Raw genomic sequence first — 19211 nt, forward strand, 5'->3', positions numbered from 1 at the left:
ATCTACAGGGCACCTCAGGGAACCGGGGGAGATTAACATGTTCCATCTGATCATCCTCTGGGGGCTCCGTCCTGCTTGAGGGTGGGGTGGTAGGGAATGGCCATTTATTGCTTACTCTTTAGTTGATAATCTAAGTCATAAGCATTACCTACTTAGATCTCTGACCCAGAGGTCAGTCCTTGTTATGGTGCTCCCATTAGACATGCTGTGACCATCCTTGCCCCCTGCCCTGGCTCCCTGTCTGCCTCCCTATTTTAAGCAGAAAGCCCCACCAGGATGGAATAGCACACCAATAATACCTTGAGGTTTCACAGCGTTTACAAAGCGGTTTATTTCGTGGACTTTTAAGGAGGCGGAGAGGCAGACAATCATTTTGGATGGAGCCAGGTGTTATTTTCCATGCCTGCGTTTAATCATGTTCTTGGGACAAGCTGCTTAAGATGAGATCTTCCCCTGTCCCCATCTGTATTAGAATTATTTCAAGGATTTTTTGTTTTTTAAAAGCTGTTTTTATTGTTCTGTCTCAGGCATAGATGTTTTGGGACTACAACTCCTATGTTCCCTAGCTAACAGGACCAGTGGTCAGGGATGATGGGAATTGTAGTCCCAAAACATCTGGAGGGCCGAGTTTGCCCATGCCTTTTCTATCGCGTCTTGTTTGTCACTTTAGGCTCCTTTGGAAGGAAAGGCAAGATATAACATTAAAAGACAACCATACAAACAACAAACCTCGATATAAAATTAAATAAATAAAATCTGCAACTTCTTACAAAGGATTTTTGGAGTCCTCTGGCTTTGTATAGCCAGGAATTCAAGGAGTGCTATGTATCAGCTAAGCAGGTCCAGCCCAAGACATTTGGGCACCTGAGGCAAACCACAAAAAGCTACCTCTCTTTCCTGCCGGGGAAGAAGGGGTGAGTGATGATCTACAGCAGGAACAGGTCGGGCAATACAGATCTGCATTGTGATCTGCTGCTCCATGGATCCTGCCACCTGAGGCAGTCGCCTCACCTTGCCTCATGGGTGGGCCGGCCCTTCAGCTAAGTAACTTTCTAGCGCAGAACCTCTTGCCCTAGGCCCACAGTCCCCTGCACTGTTTCAAATGCAGATGTTTCACAAAGAGAGGGTATTCCTCCCAGTCTGAAGCACTAATTCTTCAGGGGGGGAGCTTGTTTTTGCTGTTGCCGCCACCATTGTTTTAAAAACAACCAGGCATTTTGATTTGCAGCATGATAGCTTTACCTTTACCTTAAAGGTAAAGGTAAAGGGACCCCTAACCATTAGGTCCAGTCGCAGACTACTCTGGGGTTGCGGCGCTCATCTCGCTTTATTGGCCGAGGGAGCTGGCGTGCAGCTTCTGGGTCATGTGGCCAGCATGACTAAGCTGCTTCTGGCAAACCAGAACAGTACATGGAAACGCCATTTACCTTCCCGCCAGAGAGGTACCTATTTATCTACTTGGACTTTGACGTGCTTTCGAACTGCTAGGTTGGCAGGAGCAGGGACCGAGCAATGGGAGCTCACCCCGTCACGGGGATTCGAACCACTGACCTTCTGATCGGCAAGTCCTAGGCTCTGTCGTTTAATCCACAGCACCACCTGCATCCCTCTACCTTTACCTTAGTTTCCATTTAAACAATACGGGGCTTTCCGTTCGGCGGGTGGTATCCTCTCAAAGAAGGCTCCCCATGGTTCAAAGTGCATTTTTTCCAAGACCTGACGTGTGTGGATCAACTGAGGAAGGGGCTGCTGGCCTGTGTGTGACTCTGGTGCACAGTCAAGAGTGAAGGTGGAATTTTTCAGCTGCAATCAGAAGAGTTGAGAACAAAGAGAGAGATCTCTCCAGAGTAACTTTGAGTCAACAAAGCTGTAAGGCACAAAGGGATCAGGAATAACTACTATGGACATAATATTTGATAAAGAGTTAAAGGAACAATTGATGGAAATTAAAACCTCACACAGGAAGAAGAAAGAACTTCACTTGCGAATTTGCAAATTACTACAGTGGTACCTCAGATTACATACGCTTCAGGTTACAGACGCTTCAGGTTACAGACTCCACTAACCCAAAAATAATGCTTCAGGTTAAGAACTTTGCTTCAGAACAGAAATCGTGCTCCGGCGGCACAGCAGCAGCGGGAGGCCCTATTAGCTAAAGTGGTGCTTCAGGTTAAGAACAGTTTCAGGTTAAGAACGGACCTCCGGAACGAATTAAGTACTTAACCTGAGGTACCACTGTCTATGTGTTAATGTGAATTGAAGTTAATTATTGTAGATGTGGTATAAGGGTTTTTATCAAGAATGGATTGTATTTGGTTTGAGCAAGTCTGTAGGCAGAATGAAAGGGAATAAGACCTTGAAGTACAGCACGTGGGAAGCCACAGAAAATTTATAGTTGGCTATGTAACTGATTTGTATTTGAACTGTTATTGGTATTTGGTGTTAATACAATATGCGCATATTAGATTTTTGGAATTGAAAATTAGTAAAAATTATTTAACCAAAAAAAAAAAAAGTGTAGACAGCTCTTGAGCCCAAAAAAGGGAAGAAATTCACTCCTAGGACTGTGATCATGGTGAGGTGCTTTAAAGCACCTGTAGGATTGCTTGAGAAAACTATGGCTTATTCAAGGAGGCTGTATGTTAATGCTTCTGAATGTAAAAGATTATTATTCTTATTCAGCATCTAGGTTCAGTTCTATTTCAATTGCTGAGCTGTTGTTGTTGTGTGTGTTATTTCGATCCTTGTAAACCCGCATGGAACTATAGTGGCATAGACATTTTTTAAAATAATTTCCAGATGCTAACAATTCATAAACACTAAAATGTATGCAGAGGCAACAGGGTTTCTATAAGGAATCTGCTTCTTTCAAGACCCTCCTGAAAATGGGGCAGGTCCCACTTAGGGAGGGTTCAGCGGCTGGCTATGGCCCTGGCCCCTCGTTGCTCTTGTTTGAGAATAAGAGATTGGCAAATCAAATTACAGGAATTGGTGGAGATGGCTCAGTTGACTAGCAAACTCAGAGGAAACTCAAAGCAAAAATTTGTGGGCAAATGGGGTGGTTATAGAAGATTATGTTCAAAAATACAATAATAGTTTTGACTCCGTGCTAGCATTTGAGTGACAAAGGAAGTAAAAGGAGGTGGATAAGAATTAAGTTTTCAGAATGTATTGGAAAATTTATATAGAAAGGTTTATTGTTTTGTGTGCATTCGATTGTAAGATAAACCATATGCGAAGGGACTTGACAGGAAGTCAAAATTGAAGAAAAGATTTTGTAAGATAAAAGGGGGAAAATATTTACTTTCATTGTTTTCAGTTTTGTGTGTGTGTCTGTACATATGTGTGTTTTGTATGGAATGTTTGGTAGTATGGTTGTAATGTGTTTTGTAACATAAAATCATTCAATAAATATTATTATTTTTTTAAAAAAGAGAATTTGGGGTGTTCAGCTCTACCGTGACTGAAGCACCCTCTCCATCCGTCAGACACGGAGTCCTGTGCAAATGGCACCATCTGCCGGTCGCTGAGTTTTCTCACTCTTAATATGTCAAGGGAACAATCTCTGCAAGAGTTTTATTCCATGGAAGCTCTGTGGCGGCAGGAGAGCACTCCTTCTGTGAACTGCGCCCTTGTGGCGGATGAGCAAAACAAGATTATAATCCACGCAGCCACTGCCACCAAAAGTTCAGACTCAGGCAGTTCAGACTTAATAATGCAAAGTTTCAACAGGCTTTGAATTCAGAACTGTTTTATTGAGAATGCACGTAAACAAAAAAGCACAATAAACTTCTGGCAATGGCCAAATTAAATACATTAAATAAATTAAATACATAGCATATTTTATTATGTTTTAGATTTTAACTGTTTGTGTGCTTCTAGGGGGGATTTGAAATATAAGGAAACCCCACGCCACTGTTTGATGGGGTAAACACTAATACCCTGATCTGAAACACATTGCTTGGTAGACAATCTCACTCATTCAGGAAACTTAGATCAGGATTTAAAAGATTTGGATGCCCAGGAAGCTAGATTTAACCATGTTTACTAGGAAATACAGTACATTGTGTCACTGATTTTAAGGGAGACATCCGTAGGGTTACTGCCAGGATCTTACTGGAAGCTACCCATCAACATGCTACTGAAATTATACCCCAAATGTCTGAACATATACCAAATAAGTGTTAAATTTTCAGTCTCTACATTTCAGGTACTCAGATTTTGCATATTTTTGTACTTCATATATAACAGGGTATCATTTCTAGTAGAGAGCTTTGTGCAGGTGCAGTTATAAGGTAGTACGAAGTACTCCTTAGATGCGACTGATATATTCATCCTGAAAGACTGAATATAATGGAATTTTAAAGAGAAAAATAAGATCAGGCAAGCCCGGGACAGGACATGGGCATCATTTTCAGAAATTAGCAGTGCCTTTTAACCGTATTTGATAAAATCGAACCCCCCCCCCCATTTAAAATATGTAACAACTCTTCAAAGGAAAATTCAGAATTAAGAGACAGAATTTCTGGGAATGGACGTAACCGTCTGCACCCTTTGTGCTGTTGGCCTGATATACAAGAATATAAACTATTTAAACAACATTGAATTGGAACAAATTAAGTAAAATCGAGGTATTCCAAGACTGTGGATATAAGCCACAATAAGGAAAATATGCTTCCATTTGTTTCAACGGTTTTTAGCTGTGCTATTTATTAGGAGGATTTTTAGTAAATATAATTAATTCTGCTACATTTTTCTGTAGATAATCTTTTTTTTTTGTACTGAAATGAAAATGCCCAAGCAATAAATATAATCAATATAATTGAAATTACAGTACTAAATCCCATAGGGATGAAAAATTTCTAACGCCTTGGATTTAATTACACTTTTGCTTTCACAAAGATAGTGAAAACGCTCTGTAAAACATAGCAGCCAAAAGGGGAAAAAATCTACATTGTTATAACTGAATTAAGGTTACGGTAGCTTTGATAAATGTTTCAAAGTCAGCATTTAAGAAATTAAACAGATGCTACTATCCTAAAATTAATTTCAGTGCTAGCTAGATAATATATATATAAATATTGCTGTAAGTCACTTGGAGATCTTCAGGTTACAAGCAACTAATAAGTTTAATAAATATAAATAAATAAATAGAGCTCACTTAAAACAAAATAATATCTTCCGCACCAGGAGGAAGAGGTGAAACTCAGCCACATTTATTTTTCGGCAAATATTTGTGACTATAAGAACTTGAAGTCTGGGTTTCAAAAAACACTTTTTGGATGTGAAACAAAATGTTTCCTATTCAAAGGTGCAAATCTAAAACCCATCTCCAAAACAGCACATTTTCAGAGTTCTCTTCTTATATATATATTTGGACTTTGGCATAGATCAACTACTTTGTATGGCAATCAAAATGCAAAATTCTGGGTGAGGATTTCAACATATGCATTTAAAAGTTAAGAATCGGAATGTGAATTTTTGCATTTGAACTCTAAGCATTATACAAATAATTATTTTATCCCACGAAATGTGGGTAATTATCCACCAGAAAATTTCTCCCTGCTAGACTCACTGAAATGAAAGGGAACTAGCTGTTCAAATATTTTCCACGCTGACTATTCAGTGCTCTTCCTCATCTGACACAGCTTCATCAATAGAGATGTCCAGTAGGTGGCAGATGGCTTTGGTGTAGCAGGAAGATTTTTCTCATGTTACTGTGGTACCTTCTCTTCAGTTCCAGGATGACAGTTCTGTCCGCCAGAGGCACCACGTTTGATCTTTGTCCATGCTCTGAGAAGCCTGATGGACACTGGCACTGCCATATTCTCTTGCAGAAAGCAAATGTTTAGCTCAGGCTGTTCTTACTGATAAAACACAAGAACTTCTGACGCCTGACTTATGGCCATTCTTCATTCTCCTTCCTCACATACTCCAGAGGAGACAGCTTGAAATCCTACAAAAATAACAATGTTTGCAATTTAAAAGAGGTGCATCCAGGAAAAACCTTGTACACTGTACAATCCTATGCATATTTACACCTTTCCGTCCCACTGAAAAACAGTGACACTTGCTCCCAAGTACCGTATTTTTTGCTCTATAAGACTCACTTTTCCCCTCCTAAAAAGTAAGAGGAAATGTGTGTGCGTCTTATGGAGCGAGTGCAGGATGCGCAGCTATCCCAGAAGCCAGAACAGCAAGAGGGATTGCTGCTTTCACTGCGCAGCGACCCCTCTTGCTGTTCTGGCTTCTGAGATTCAGAATATTTTTTTTTCTTGTTTTCCTCCTCCAAAAACTAGGTGCGTCTAGTGGTCTGGTGCGTCTTAGACAACGAAAAATACGGTAAGTGAGGATAAGGATTGCAACCACAAATTCTTATTACAAATACATCTGTGGCCAAGGGGCTCGGATCAGGGGAAGAGGCTGAAAGAAGAACTTGAATTATCTAGGAGAATGTGGTTAGCATTCCTGGATATCATGGGCTGGTTGCTATGATGTCACTGGTGGGAAAATATACTGAGTGAGATGATCGACCTTGGAGTTCCTATCTTAAAAAGATAGAAAGAGAGAACGAATACAGACTACATCCAATGTTGGACAAAGGAGCTGAGCAATAAGAAGAATGCTATGTTTCTAGACACACAGCGGGCTGGAGAGGAAGTTTTATTCTATGTTTAATCAATGATTTAGTAGGGATTGACAATCTGATAAGTGACCTCACTTGTTGAAACTGGAAATGTTAATTTAATATACGTGCAGGAATTGATTGATGGATAGTTGTCTGAAAAGGAATTAAGTCAAAAACGCAAGCATATTGTAATGTAAGGTTATCTGTAGTGTTTGAAGTTAAACTAGAATTAATTGGGGAATATGATGCAGCACCAAGGAGAACCATTGACACATCTAAGAAGGTGTGCGAGAAGTCAGATTTGAAAAAATGTTAAATTTGTCTTAATTTAATTTGCTTAAATTAGTGACCAATCTGTAAAAACTTAAATCAATTAAAAAAATTTAAAATAAAAGCCCCTTACTCTCAGCTTTATATGTCTTTTCCAAATGAACTTTCTAATGTCTTACCTGAGTGAATTAAATCAGGTGACCAAAAGTAGCTTCGGAATTCACGCTGTAGCAACTGCTGCGAAACACAAATTAAAAATGCATGTATTAATAAATCACTCCGCCATAAAACAGTGCTATGTCAACAAAATATTACTTTTAATTTTCCATGTAAGTTTTGAAACGCAACGTACCTGGCAGGAGAAAATTTCTTCACTGCAAAAGAAGAAGAAGAAGTATTAGTATTTGGTCACAAAGGCTGCAGTTCCATGCACAAGTACCTAGGGAAAAGGTTCCACATTCCCAGGATGTGCACATTATTTTGCTAATATTCCACTTTCTTAGCTGTACTAAGATGGACACATTTGACCTGTCTCTTGCATTCTTTTACACACTAGGGCTATATGTGGAATTCTGTGTCCACTACTTAATAGCCAGACTTCTTGGGTCAGTGAACACATGTGGAATTCTGAGAAAGTGCTGTAAGGCACCAGTCACAGAAATGGACAGGACGACAATATTATGCAGGCCTGCCCCACCACCAGGCCCCACCCCCATCAATGGGGAAAACTGGTCCCTACATCTGCCATCACATTGCTTACATCACACTTTTTGCACCTCTCCTCTGTGCAGAATAGAATGGAGTGTATCCACTCCTGACATCCCATAAAATGTGGGCAAGTTTAAGAAAGAGTGTTTAATACAAGGATGCCTAAAGGTAAAGGTAAAGGGACCCCTGACCATTAGGTCCAGTCGTGACCAACTATGGGGTTGCGGCGCTCATCTCGCTTTATTGGCCGAGGGAGCCGGCATACAGCTTCCGGGTCATGTGGCCAGCATGACTAAGCCACTTCTGGCGAACCAGAGCAGCGCACGGAAACACCGTTTACCTTCCCGCCGGAGTGGTACCTATTTATCTACTTGCACTTTGACGTGCTTTCGAACTGCTGGGTTGGCAGGAGCTGAGACTGAGCAATGGGAGCTCACCCCGTCGTGGGGATTCGAACCGCCGACCTTCTGATCGGCAAGTCCTAGGCTCTGTGTGAGTGCAAACAAGTACTGAGCAGAAAGAGCAACCTGCCTCTTCTGCAGTGTGGATTATTGAGGGAATATTAACTGAGACTTTTCATGGGTGTCATAGGAGAGACCAGCAAGTGCATTGGCAACCTCTGATTTAGGTAAGCGTTAATGCCTTTAGTTGAGATTCTTGCATGAGGGGGGGGGGGGTTTGAACTAGATGACCCTCAGGGTCTTTTCCAACTTTACAGATTTGTGATTCTATGATACTCCATATTTCTGCCTCAACCCTTTGAGTGCAACTAGAGTGGAATCTACACACATATTAAAAAAACGCTGTGAAAGTGCTTTAAAAAAATTGTTTTGAAAACAATATTAAATTTGCCTTGGCTCACTGTCGCCATCTGGTGTCACATTTTGCATATTGCACTTTGCCGCGCATTTTAAACTGTGCACCTGAGTCCTAGGTGTAGCCTGGTAACAAACAGATGAGAGAAATATCTCACCTTTCCTCCGAAAACGCTTCATGAGCCAAATAAGGAACGATCCTATTGAAAACAACGAGGCCGAAGTGACTGTGGCTGCAATTGTCACGTTTCTTGAAGATGCTGAAGGAGCTGAAGTTGGAAAAAGGAGTTTGAATGAAATCAGTAGTAAATCGCCATTATTATAATACTTTATAGCTGTCAGAGCTTATAGCACAGGAGGCTTCAAATCAGCACTTCTGTTCCTCTGTAGTCTCTCCCTGGTTCCTCCATAGCAGCGCTTTGCCTGAGACCATGTTACCAGGATTTCCCCTCGTGGATAAACTCCTATTTACGACTGGTTCCTTATCTCCCATAATTCATATAAGCATTTCCCCTATCCAACCATCTTCGGCGAGCAGCATCAGAAGAGACCCTCAACTATGCATTTATAAAAATGCTTCCTTTTCCCACCCTGATTTTCAAGATCACTCAAAGGTCTCTTCTACGCTGCTGGCACTACAAGAAAGGATAGCAATGAGATGAGTGGATACCTCCACATGCGGGAAGACTTGACGTCCAGTTTCCTGCAGCCAGGCAATGGAGTCTGCGGGGACCATTCAGGACCCATCCCTCTGTACAGCTGACCTCGCAAATTGTGCCGTAGACAAAATGTCTGTCAGGGTCCGAACAATTCAAGAAGCCGTTCTCAGGGGGTGTCAGTATTTCACACTGTATTGCTGAAATACAATGATGCAGATATTAACCTAAGGACTCAGCTACACGGCTGCAAATAAAGCATTTTAAGTGGGTTTTACAGTGCAATATACAAATGTGTCACTAGATGGTGACAGCGAGCTATGGCAAATTCAAAACATTTTCCAAAACGTTTTTATAAAAAGCATTTTCACAGTTTTTTTTTATATTCCACCCAAGTTTAGTAAACTGCGAGTTTCTGTGAACACTGATCTATTTTTCATGTAACAGCAAACTAAACTAGTGTAGTCTAGAAAGAGGATCGCCTGCTCATCTTGCTACTTGTATGAACTAGCCACCTGGGATATAATTAAAGAGCAGACTATAAATATAGCAAAATAAATAATAGGCCTGAGATACAACTCTGCTACAGACAGGGGAGAAATTTGGTTTGGTTCTGATTTAAATGCAATCCTACATCATTTGCATTTCCCAAAACAAGACAAAAACTGAAACAAAGCTATCCTTCAAAATTTCCCCTCCTCTATATTTTGTGATTCAATTCTCCTATCAAAAAAATATTGATAAAAACATATATTAGTGAAAATATGTGTGCATTTATTGGCTCTTGCATATATTAGTTCCTGTATATATTGTGCAAAATTGTACACAAAAATGTGTATGTTAGGAGAAATGCATACTACAATGCTGATGAATTTTCCTGAGGGCTTTTTATTTCAAAGTATCTGCAAACTGATTTGGAAATGTGCTGAGATGGGCTTAAGTCTCACCTTCGCAAACAGGAATTGGCTCTGACCACTGTCCCTTGGATGTGCATTGCATTTTGGATGATCCTCTCAAGGTGTGGCCCTCCTCACAGCTAAATTCGCAGACTGAATTGTAGCTTGGATCTGTATCCAGGTGGGAGCAGTTCACAAAGCCCCTTTCGGGCTGATGGACCACCTCGCATTTCACTGCTGTAAGAGACAGTTGAAACTTACGGTTAGTTGGCATGTCACTGGGACACCAGAAATAAGAAAAATATAATCCTGTAATGCAGATGAAGGCAATGGCCCAAATGAGATAGTACCTTCACACTCTGGTTTTTGTCCATCCCATTCTCCATAGGCACCGCACTGGAGCTCACTGGACCCTCTCAGAACAAACCCTTCTGAACAGGCGAACTTGCAGGTTGAATTCCAGGAAAAATTCCCAGAAGCATGAGAGCAGTTCAAGAAGCCATGAGCCGGAGGTTTCAGTTCACTACACTCCACAGCTGTTAAATGACATATTCATCTGCATTAGTTCTGTCTTGGGGGTAACAAGAAAAAATACATCTGGCGACAAGATGGGCTTAGGCTTTTTATGGATGGGAAAGGGAGCTGCAGGTGAATGGACTGGGAGGCTTGAAGGTTTCAAAGTGTTAGACTCTACTGTTAGGGGCAAGATGCTAGAGAGCAGCAAGATTCCCTCACTCTGAAATTCAGTTGGGGGTGGGGAGCTCATAATTGTAAGGTTGCATTAATGAAAGGTCAGTCGTCACTACTATGGGCAGGGAGTGTGAAGGGGCTGCATGTTATGGGAAAATATATTCCCATGTTTCTTTGGGCTGAACTACACATTAACACTTCCATGCTTGAATATATCTTGCCACATGAAAGGCAATACTTGTTTTTATAATAGTTGGAGCTAAAATGTAGCAGTAGAAAGACTTGATAAGCCTTTAGATATGTAAGTGGGACTTCTGACCTGGGACAAATAGCAGCTTTGGGGAGGAAGGCACCTTTACCCATTGGCAAAAGGGTAAAAAAGCCTCACTTTGTGGTTCTGATTTGGATTGCCCTGCCCATGACTGCTATTTGAAAGAAGTGTAAAGGAACAGTGGTTCACAATGCTTTCTTTCTTTTTTCTGATTTGGTTTTTGAGAACACCAGGGGCCAGAATCAGTTAGTAGGAGCAGAAGCAGGCCAGCCAGCCTGTTTCCAGCTCTTTCAAAACAACTACTTCCAGAGATAAGTGTTGAAAGCTTTCATTACAAACCATTTTAACAGATTAACAAGTTAGAGAGATGAGTGGGATTCAGCTCAGTTTAAACCAATGGGATAAAAATCATAACTGCAGATTTTTCAGAACATTTTCTTTCCCGTGAATAGGAAATCTTACCTTCACAGGCAGGGATTGGCTGTGACCAGCGTCCCTCGGATGAACACTGAATTTGAGGCGCTCCTCTTAAGGCGTAGCCCTGCTCACACACGAAATCACAGGTTGAGTTGTAGGTCAGTTCTGCGTCCACATGGGAGCAACTCACAGAGCTATATTCAGGCAATGGTACCGCTTCACATTTCACCGCTGAAACAGACACAGATTGTGACCTTGGTTAATCCAGATACATTACAGGAGAGTGCCGGGAGGGGGGACGGGGTGTGTGCACAGAGAAATATAATGAGCTCTGTGAAAGTAAGCAAGGCAATGAAACAAAACTAGTACCTTCACAGGCTGGCTGTTGTCCGTCCCACTCTCCAGATGCCTGACACTGCAGCCTGCTGGAGCCACTCAAGGCAAAGCCATCTTTACAGCCAAACTCACATGACGAATTCCAGGCAAAATTCCCAGAGGGGTGGGAGCAGTTGAGGAACCCGTGAGCAGGTGTCTGGAGCGCATGGCATTCCGCAACTAGAAATGCAATAAAAATGCTTTAGGTTTGTCTTTGTTCTCCAGTCCATAAGATACATGGTACCTGAAGCCGAATATGGATTCTTCGCCTAACTACCAAAGACGTGACAATTTTTTCCAGTTTGATGACTATTACAAAATTAAAAGTGGGACCTGAAACAAATTGTTGCCGTGTGGAGTGCTCCTGTTCAGGGTTCCAGCTGGCCAAGCACTTTTCTAGGTTACTCCATTACAGAAACACACCCACCCACACAGTTTTCAGATACTCCATTCCATCTTCACTGCTTGCATTTCTTCCCTTCCTACAGTTAGTCATCATTCTGTGGCTTTTGAACATACTCTGGGCCGGTTTTGAGGAAGTGTATTGCCTTAATTTTTAAAAATGTGGGTTGTTTTCTTTTGTTTGTACTGCTGCAAACCTTAGGGCTCTCCCAAGCCTGCCTAATCCCTCCCCTCTTAAGTATGGGTGGTGCCATACTCCCTGGAGAAAGAGACCTTGGGATTTGAAGGTGGTTTGGGCTATCCGATTAGGTTGTACCTTAGAAGTCGAACAGAATCCGTTCCAGAAGTCCGTTCGACTTCCAAAATGTTCAGAAACCAAAGCACAGCCTCTGATTGGCTGCAGGAAGCTCCTGCAGCCAATCAGAAGCTGTGGAAGCCTTGTCGGACATTTGGGTTCCAAAGAATGTTCGCAAACTGGAACACTCACTTCCGGGTTTTGCGGTGTTTGGGGGCCAAAACGTCTGAGTACCAAGGCGTTTGGGATCCAAGGTATAACTGTATTGTCACAACTCCCACAGAATCTAGCACAAAACAATGTCCTTTGCAAACTCAGCAAAGATTTTGATGCTGTATGGCTAATGAAGACTCACTTCCCTCATCACTTCTAGGGTTAAGCTAAGAGGTTCTGCATTAGTTTCCATTCATTTAGGACTTGCTCAGTTCACTGACCTTTACACAAAGGGGTGGGGGCAGACCAGTTTCCAGAATCGGTGCACAATACGGGTTCCAGTCCAGTGGATTTGTAGCCTTCGGTGCATTGAACATGACAAGACGAGTTGTAGCTAAAATCCTTCACTGGGTGGCTGCATTCTAAGGTACCATGATCTGGTTTTTTCAGTGTGTCACAGGTAATTACTATAGAGAAGGAACACAACAAGCAAGGAGTTAGGCAAGGCCCTTGTTCCAAGCAACGTGCATTAAAGCTACAGGGTTAGAGATGAATTGCCTGGTTTGAAAAAGAACTATACGATTAATCCTACCATGTTCACAATTGCGCCCGTAGAATCCTGTATCACACTGGCAGGTGTAATTATTAATAGTTTCCACACATTTGCCATGGCCGCTGCAGGAATGCAGATTACAGGAGGCTGCAAGACAATTAACAGGCTATAAATCACCCCATCATATGTAACATGCTTTAAATGAACTATTACAACAAGTGAGTGGAACAGGCTCTTGGCCCTGAAGACATTGATGCATTAAACCACTTTGAGTTTAACATATGTAGGCCACATCCTCTTTCTTGGCCTCGTGCCCTTTGGTTGCTGCCCATCTTTTTCTCCTCTGTGGATCCAAGGGGGAACATGCTCCACAAGGCAGCAAACAACAGAGAAGTCCACAAATTGGAGTTACTGGAGGGTTCACCATTCTCTTCCTTTTATGCAAAAGTTTTATTTTCACCAGTCTTTGATATGGTTTCACTATAGAGCACTGCACCACTGCATATCACTTGGCTATCACAAGGTGTCATCGGCACAGTTGTCCTGTGTTTATTTTCCCAGCATAGGCCCCTTCCACACTGTTGCTGTTTTGCAGATGGGATTCAATCACACACCGGCAAAATCAGATGGATGTATCCAAAATTGTATATGCTCTTGTGCAGCAAACCTGCTCCCACCACCCAAGATTAAAATAAATATCATGTGATAAGGGAATTAACAGCTGTGTGGTATTAACAGCTGTTAAGACTAAGGTTACCAGATTTTTTTCAATGAATCAGGGGACACTTTTCAACTTCAATGGATTTTGTATGGGGACTGATTCAAAAATCTGGGCACTGTCCCCGGGAAACGGGGAAATCTGGTAACCTTCGTTAAGACCTCCTTGTGAACAAATCAGAACAAGGAACAGCTGACTTTCCACAACCCCCTTGCAAACTTTGTGCAAATGAGTAAAATGGACAGCTCATTCAATTTGTTTTTATTATTGCTTGTAAGCCGCTCTGAGCCCAGCCTTGGCTGGGGAGGGCGGGGTATAAATAAAAATTATTATTATTATTAACTAACTGGCCCTCTTGAAGTCATCTCAGGCTTACAGACACCAGCAACAGTTTGAGCAAGAAACATGCTGTTATATTTTATTACTTTATCGGTTTATTAGTTTATTGATAAACAAACAAACTGAAAGACTCCGCTGATGATCAAAAGGCATTTACTGACATTCTGTCCCTAACCCATAATACATTTACACCCCATAAGCAGGTAGTATTATTATAGTGCTGATACTGAAGAGTGAATAGACTGAATAGAGAACAGTGGAACTGTGATGCAAGCCTGCGACTATTTAGGGTTCATCCTTCTTTACCGTTGAAACAGAGCAAATATCAGCTGGGTTTCCCAGCGACTGACGTTTACTCCAATTCAGCGGTGAAGTGGGTTTTCCTGGGGAAAGCAGTGATGCAAACGGAAAACCTCTTGGACCTGTGCCTAGAAAGAATAGGACAAGCAGGAAACCACTCAGACCCATGCAATCAGGGCACGGAACAAGTGAAGTAAAGTAAATTTTAAAAAGTGTGGACAACCCCTGAACATTCAACAGTCTGCATGCCACACAATACAAGAAGATGCTCTCTTACACATAAACCAGTAGGATCTACCAAACAAGTTTCTAGCTGTTTTAGAAGCAAATATATTAGTCAGAAGGATCCCATCCCATACCTGTATAGCACAAAGCCCTTTTCTTATTGCTGCAACGTTCATCATTCCACTTTCCTGCATCTTGTATTCGGTTGATGTAGATTTCCACGCAGTCCTGGTTTTTCCCTTTGTTGTTTGGTTCACCTTTTGCCCAGTTTTTAGCTTCTTCAGTCAATGCCTTGTTCGTTCCCACCCACCTCCACACATTGCCAATTTTTCTGATCCCAATCCAGTAGTACGATCCATTATAAGGGATCTCTTTGTTTAAGTACTCATTTTCCTCCTTGTTTTGAATCGCAACCAGGTGAGTAAAGTGGGTTTTACACCATTTCTCAGCTTCTGTATAATTCATGGTTTCAAGTGAATAATGATATGTCCAGCAGGTGCTTTCCTTAAGCAACAAAAGTCCTGGAAAAAAGAACACGTCATCAAGTTGCTATGTATGTCTATTTATTTAGAAAATGTTGCTCAAAGAGCTCTCCAAGCCTTGATGGTTTAGAAACAAGGTTTATGCTGAAGTAAGAAGACAAAATAGACAGATGGCCAAATCAAGGGGTAAACAGTGGAAGGAGCACCATCCTGGCTCTAAAAGTGGTGAACAACCATGTCATTCCCAGTGATGGACCTGAGACGCAGAAATAGAAGCTTGAGGCCCTTTGGGAGTAAAGAGCCTACTTGTGAACAAGGGAAAATTCATAGCTATGAAGATTGGTGGTGGAGGAAAGCAAATGAGCCTGGAGACTGGCCTATAAGTACCAAAAAAAAACCAGTGAGCAGTCAAGGAGGAAAGGTCTCCTGAACTCTCTAGGCTAGATGGAAGACAAAGAGAAGAAATAACATGACTTTGGACAACTGGTCAGAGAAGTCAAGAAGGAGAGGCTTCACTCTGTATTCATTTTTTAATCAAAATATGACTTCTGTCCATTTCTGACTTTTCAGTATACTTTTTCAGTATACTGCAGAATAAGGCTGCTGCTTACAGAGTAAAGAAAAATCAAACAAGGAATGTCGATTTCTGAATTATTCCCCCCCCCCCCAGTATAATAATTTTTATTAATTTCCATTTATAAAAATCCAATAAAAGTCACATTAATACAATACCAAATTACAATACAATTAAAAGAGCCAATTATTCAGTACCAAATTAAACTATTTTGTTTGACTTCCCGTGCTCTAGTTTCCTGAATTATTCTAGAGCAGAACTAGGGAAAAGATAAATGGAAATAAATTGGCAAGCTTTCTAACACAAGCAACAGCAAAATGACTTTCCCCATCTAAGCCCCATTCCACGCCTATGAGCGTGGGACGCCTTTGCTTGGTGGAGCTGTAGCCTGTAGACTGAAGCAAAATACTGGACGAGGGTTAGAGCTTTCACTGAGCAATTTTGGGTCACTGGTTGACAGGGCCAGAAAGCAATTTTTCTCTGTCAATCTGTTTGGCACTTGGTTGTTGTTTTTTTCTCCACCTTTCCTTCAGTGAAATTGTGGCCTTTGTTAGGGAGAAGAACGTTGTTTATATGAAGGCAGAAATGGCACTGGGCAGGATCAACATAGTAGAGGGTGCCATTGACCATGGCAGACCCAAGCTTGGGTTGGGTTTCTGCCTGGTTAGAATCTGCAGCCTGGTCACCTATTGATAACTTGGCTTGCTTGGCTTACACCACAACAAGGTTCAACACAGTCTGACTCCCACGGGACAGGTTTGGAGTGGTCCAAACCTGGCAGATCCATCCCATCAGCATGGGGGAAGGATGAACTGATCCTGGGACCCAATGCCATGCCAACCTTTGCCCTGCCTGCTGCTGTCAATAAAGATTTGGCCTGATTTCAACCCATCACCATTGTGCGATCTGGTTATTTTGCTGCTCTCATGGGCCACATAATGCGCCTGCCTGGGCAAATAAGGCAGCCAAATAGGAGTGAGCTGAGTAATTCACCCAATAATTGTAGGCTGCAAACAATTCTGTTTGGGGCTCTACTAAAAACCAAAGGGATTCCCAGAAAGCTGAACTTCACCTGTCCGTTTTCTAGAGAATTTCCCATTCTGAAAGACATTACTTACCATAGGTGAGAGCAGACAGGAACCAAAGGGTGTTCATTATGGCAGGAGCTGACTATACAGCTTTTTTTCTCCTCCCTTGAGTTGACTTTGCAGAATTTGCTGTATAAAGAAAAAAGGGAAGCGCATCACATTTATGGTATGGACATACATTGAGGTTGAACACTGGGACATGGTTTTAGGATGTGAGGTTTGATGTACTTTTCTGAGACTACAATCCTATGTATCCATAATTATTTGGTAGTAATTGAATTAAACAGTATTTACTTCTGACTGTGAGGGACGCGGGTGGCGCTGTGGGTTAAACCACTGAGCCTAGGACTTGCCGATCAGAAGGTTGGCTGTTTGAATCCCCATGACGGGGTGAGCTCCCGTTGCTCGGTCCCTGCTCCTGCCAACCTAGCAGTTCGAAAGCACCTCAAAGTGCAAGTAGATAAATAGGTCTCCGGCGGGAAGGTAAACGACGTTTCCATGCGCTGCTCTGGTTCACCCACCAGAAGTGGCTTAGTCATGCTGGCCACATGACCCGGAAGCTGTACGCTGGCTCCCTCGGCCAGTAAAGCGAGATGAGCGCCGCAACCCCAGAGTCGTCCGCGACTGGACCTAATGGTCAGGGGTCCCTTTACCTTTACTTCTGACTGAGGGCTGTCCAAACTTCAGCTTGACCTGTGCCTAGAAAACACGGGCCCGAGTGGTTTTCCCCTTGCCCCACTCCTTTCCCAGGGAAAACCTGCTTTTTAGCTTTAAATTGAATAGATGAAAATCCTGAGAGCAGCAGGACAAGAGGAAATCTGGCTAAGCCCCGAGGGGATGGGCATAGGAGGATTACACCACAAATAACATACTGGTAATGAATGTACCCAACAATGAAGGTGAACACTTGACAGTTAATCTCTTCTTAGCAGTTAGGATAGTACATGCTCAATACTAGAAAAATGGGCAATCCCAACTATTACAGAATGGATATTGGAAACAGGCACGCATGAACACAGTAACAGGTTCTTAGAAATAATAATAATAATAATAATAATAATAATAATAATAATAATAATAATGTCCAGTAGCACTTTATAGACCAACTAGGTTTGTTCTGATATAAGCTTTTGTGTGCATACTTATACCAGAACAAACTTAGTTGGTCTATAAGGTGCTACTGGACAATTTTTTAAATTTTTATTTTAACTGCATCAGACCAACACGGCTACCTACCTGAATCTAGGTTCTTAGAAGAAATGGACAAATCACACATATGGAATTCTTTTCCAAGTGGTATTGTTTCGTTATGGACAAGAATCATCCTTTTGAGTTCGGCACCTTATGCATTTTTGCATTTCAGCAATGGTACAATACATACATGGCTTACTATCTGTTTATTAATATGCAATAAAAATACATAAACATGCACGCAGAGTCTTGCTTACTTACCAACAATAACTGCAGAATCCTGATTCTCAGAAGTATGCTGGTGTAGCTGCCTTGATGTAGAGCCTGTGTCCTTGGTGAGGTCAGTATTCTAGGTTTTGGCTGATGACCCGTCTTACAGCTTTCACTTGCTGATACTTAACTGTGAGCCATGAGCCCTGTGTCTTTTATATTGTGTCCAGCAAAATGTTACTGAGGAGGCGGGGAGTGAGAATTTCCCTAGCTAGGAAAAAAAATGATTTGCCCGGAATATCCGTGTTTCTAAATTAGTCAGACAGCCTCCCTGCCTCTTCCTTCTCAAAACACTGGTGAGCATCTGTGCTATTTTTTAAATTCCTGGACATAGAAATCAGTCCTAACAGTAAAAAAAAAAAAGGCATTCAAGTTTCTTTGCTGCTGTAGCTGCAAATGGAATTGTGTTTGTTTCATAAGCAAGTTCTGTATTCTAAACTAGGGAAATTCACATGGTGGAATCAAAATCTGCTATTTCAGTGAATCAAATTTACAAATTATTCTTTGTGTTATTTTCTTCCAAATCCAAATTTTCAATCTTTTTTTTAAAAAATAGGTTTCAGAGGGGAAAGGGTTTATGTAGGTTGCTCAGGTTTCGGCTGAGTTGTTGTATTAAATTTGTATACCACTTACATGAATGGGACGCGGGTGGCGCTGTGGGTTAAACCACAGAGCCTAGGACTTGCCGATCAGAAGCTTGGCGGTTCAAATCCCCGTGACGGCGTGAGCTCCTGTTACTTGGTCCCAGCTCCTGCCAACCTAGCAGTTCGAAAGCACGTAAAAGTGCAAGTAGATAAATAGGTACTGCTCTGGCAGGAAGGTAAACAGCGTTTCCGTGCGCTGCTCTGGTTCACCAGAAATGGCTAAGTCAAGCTGGCCACATGAACCAGAAGCT

The 19211-nt window shown here is 41.8% G+C and overlaps 1 protein-coding gene across 1 annotated transcript; it reads right to left on the reverse strand.

Moving 5' to 3' along the window:
- Window positions 1-4475: 4475 nt before the first annotated feature.
- On the reverse strand, window positions 4476-18976 carry SELE (selectin E). Its single transcript, XM_081914884.1, has 14 exons — window positions 18308-18976; window positions 16886-16984; window positions 14846-15232; window positions 13169-13276; window positions 12858-13043; window positions 11721-11906; window positions 11397-11582; window positions 10324-10509; window positions 10025-10210; window positions 9092-9277; window positions 8580-8690; window positions 7251-7272; window positions 7078-7135; window positions 4476-5956 (listed from the first exon to the last, which is right to left on the reverse strand). Exons 2-13 carry the CDS (start codon window positions 16920-16922, stop codon window positions 7087-7089), a joined length of 1830 nt encoding a protein of 609 aa, XP_081771010.1. The 5' UTR covers window positions 16923-16984; window positions 18308-18976; the 3' UTR covers window positions 4476-5956; window positions 7078-7086.
- Between the last annotated feature and the right edge of the window lie 235 nt (window positions 18977-19211).

This window comes from Podarcis melisellensis (assembly GCF_964234715.1).
Source record: "Podarcis melisellensis genome assembly, chromosome: 6".
Classification (NCBI taxonomy): Eukaryota; Metazoa; Chordata; class Lepidosauria; order Squamata; family Lacertidae; genus Podarcis; species Podarcis melisellensis.

Bases quoted from the DNA above. Each gene is read 5' to 3' on its own strand.
- SELE (XM_081914884.1), bottom strand. From the start codon at position 16,922: ATGAACACCCTTTGGTTCCTGTCTGCTCTCACCTATG. The intron at 13,044-13,168 runs GTAGGATTAATC...CCTTCTCTATAG, and splicing joins CGGGCGCAATTGTGAACATG to TAATTACCTGTGACACACTG. The intron at 11,907-12,857 runs GTCAGTGAACTG...TTGCATTTCTAG, and splicing joins CCCCACCCCTTTGTGTAAAG to TTGCGGAATGCCATGCGCTC.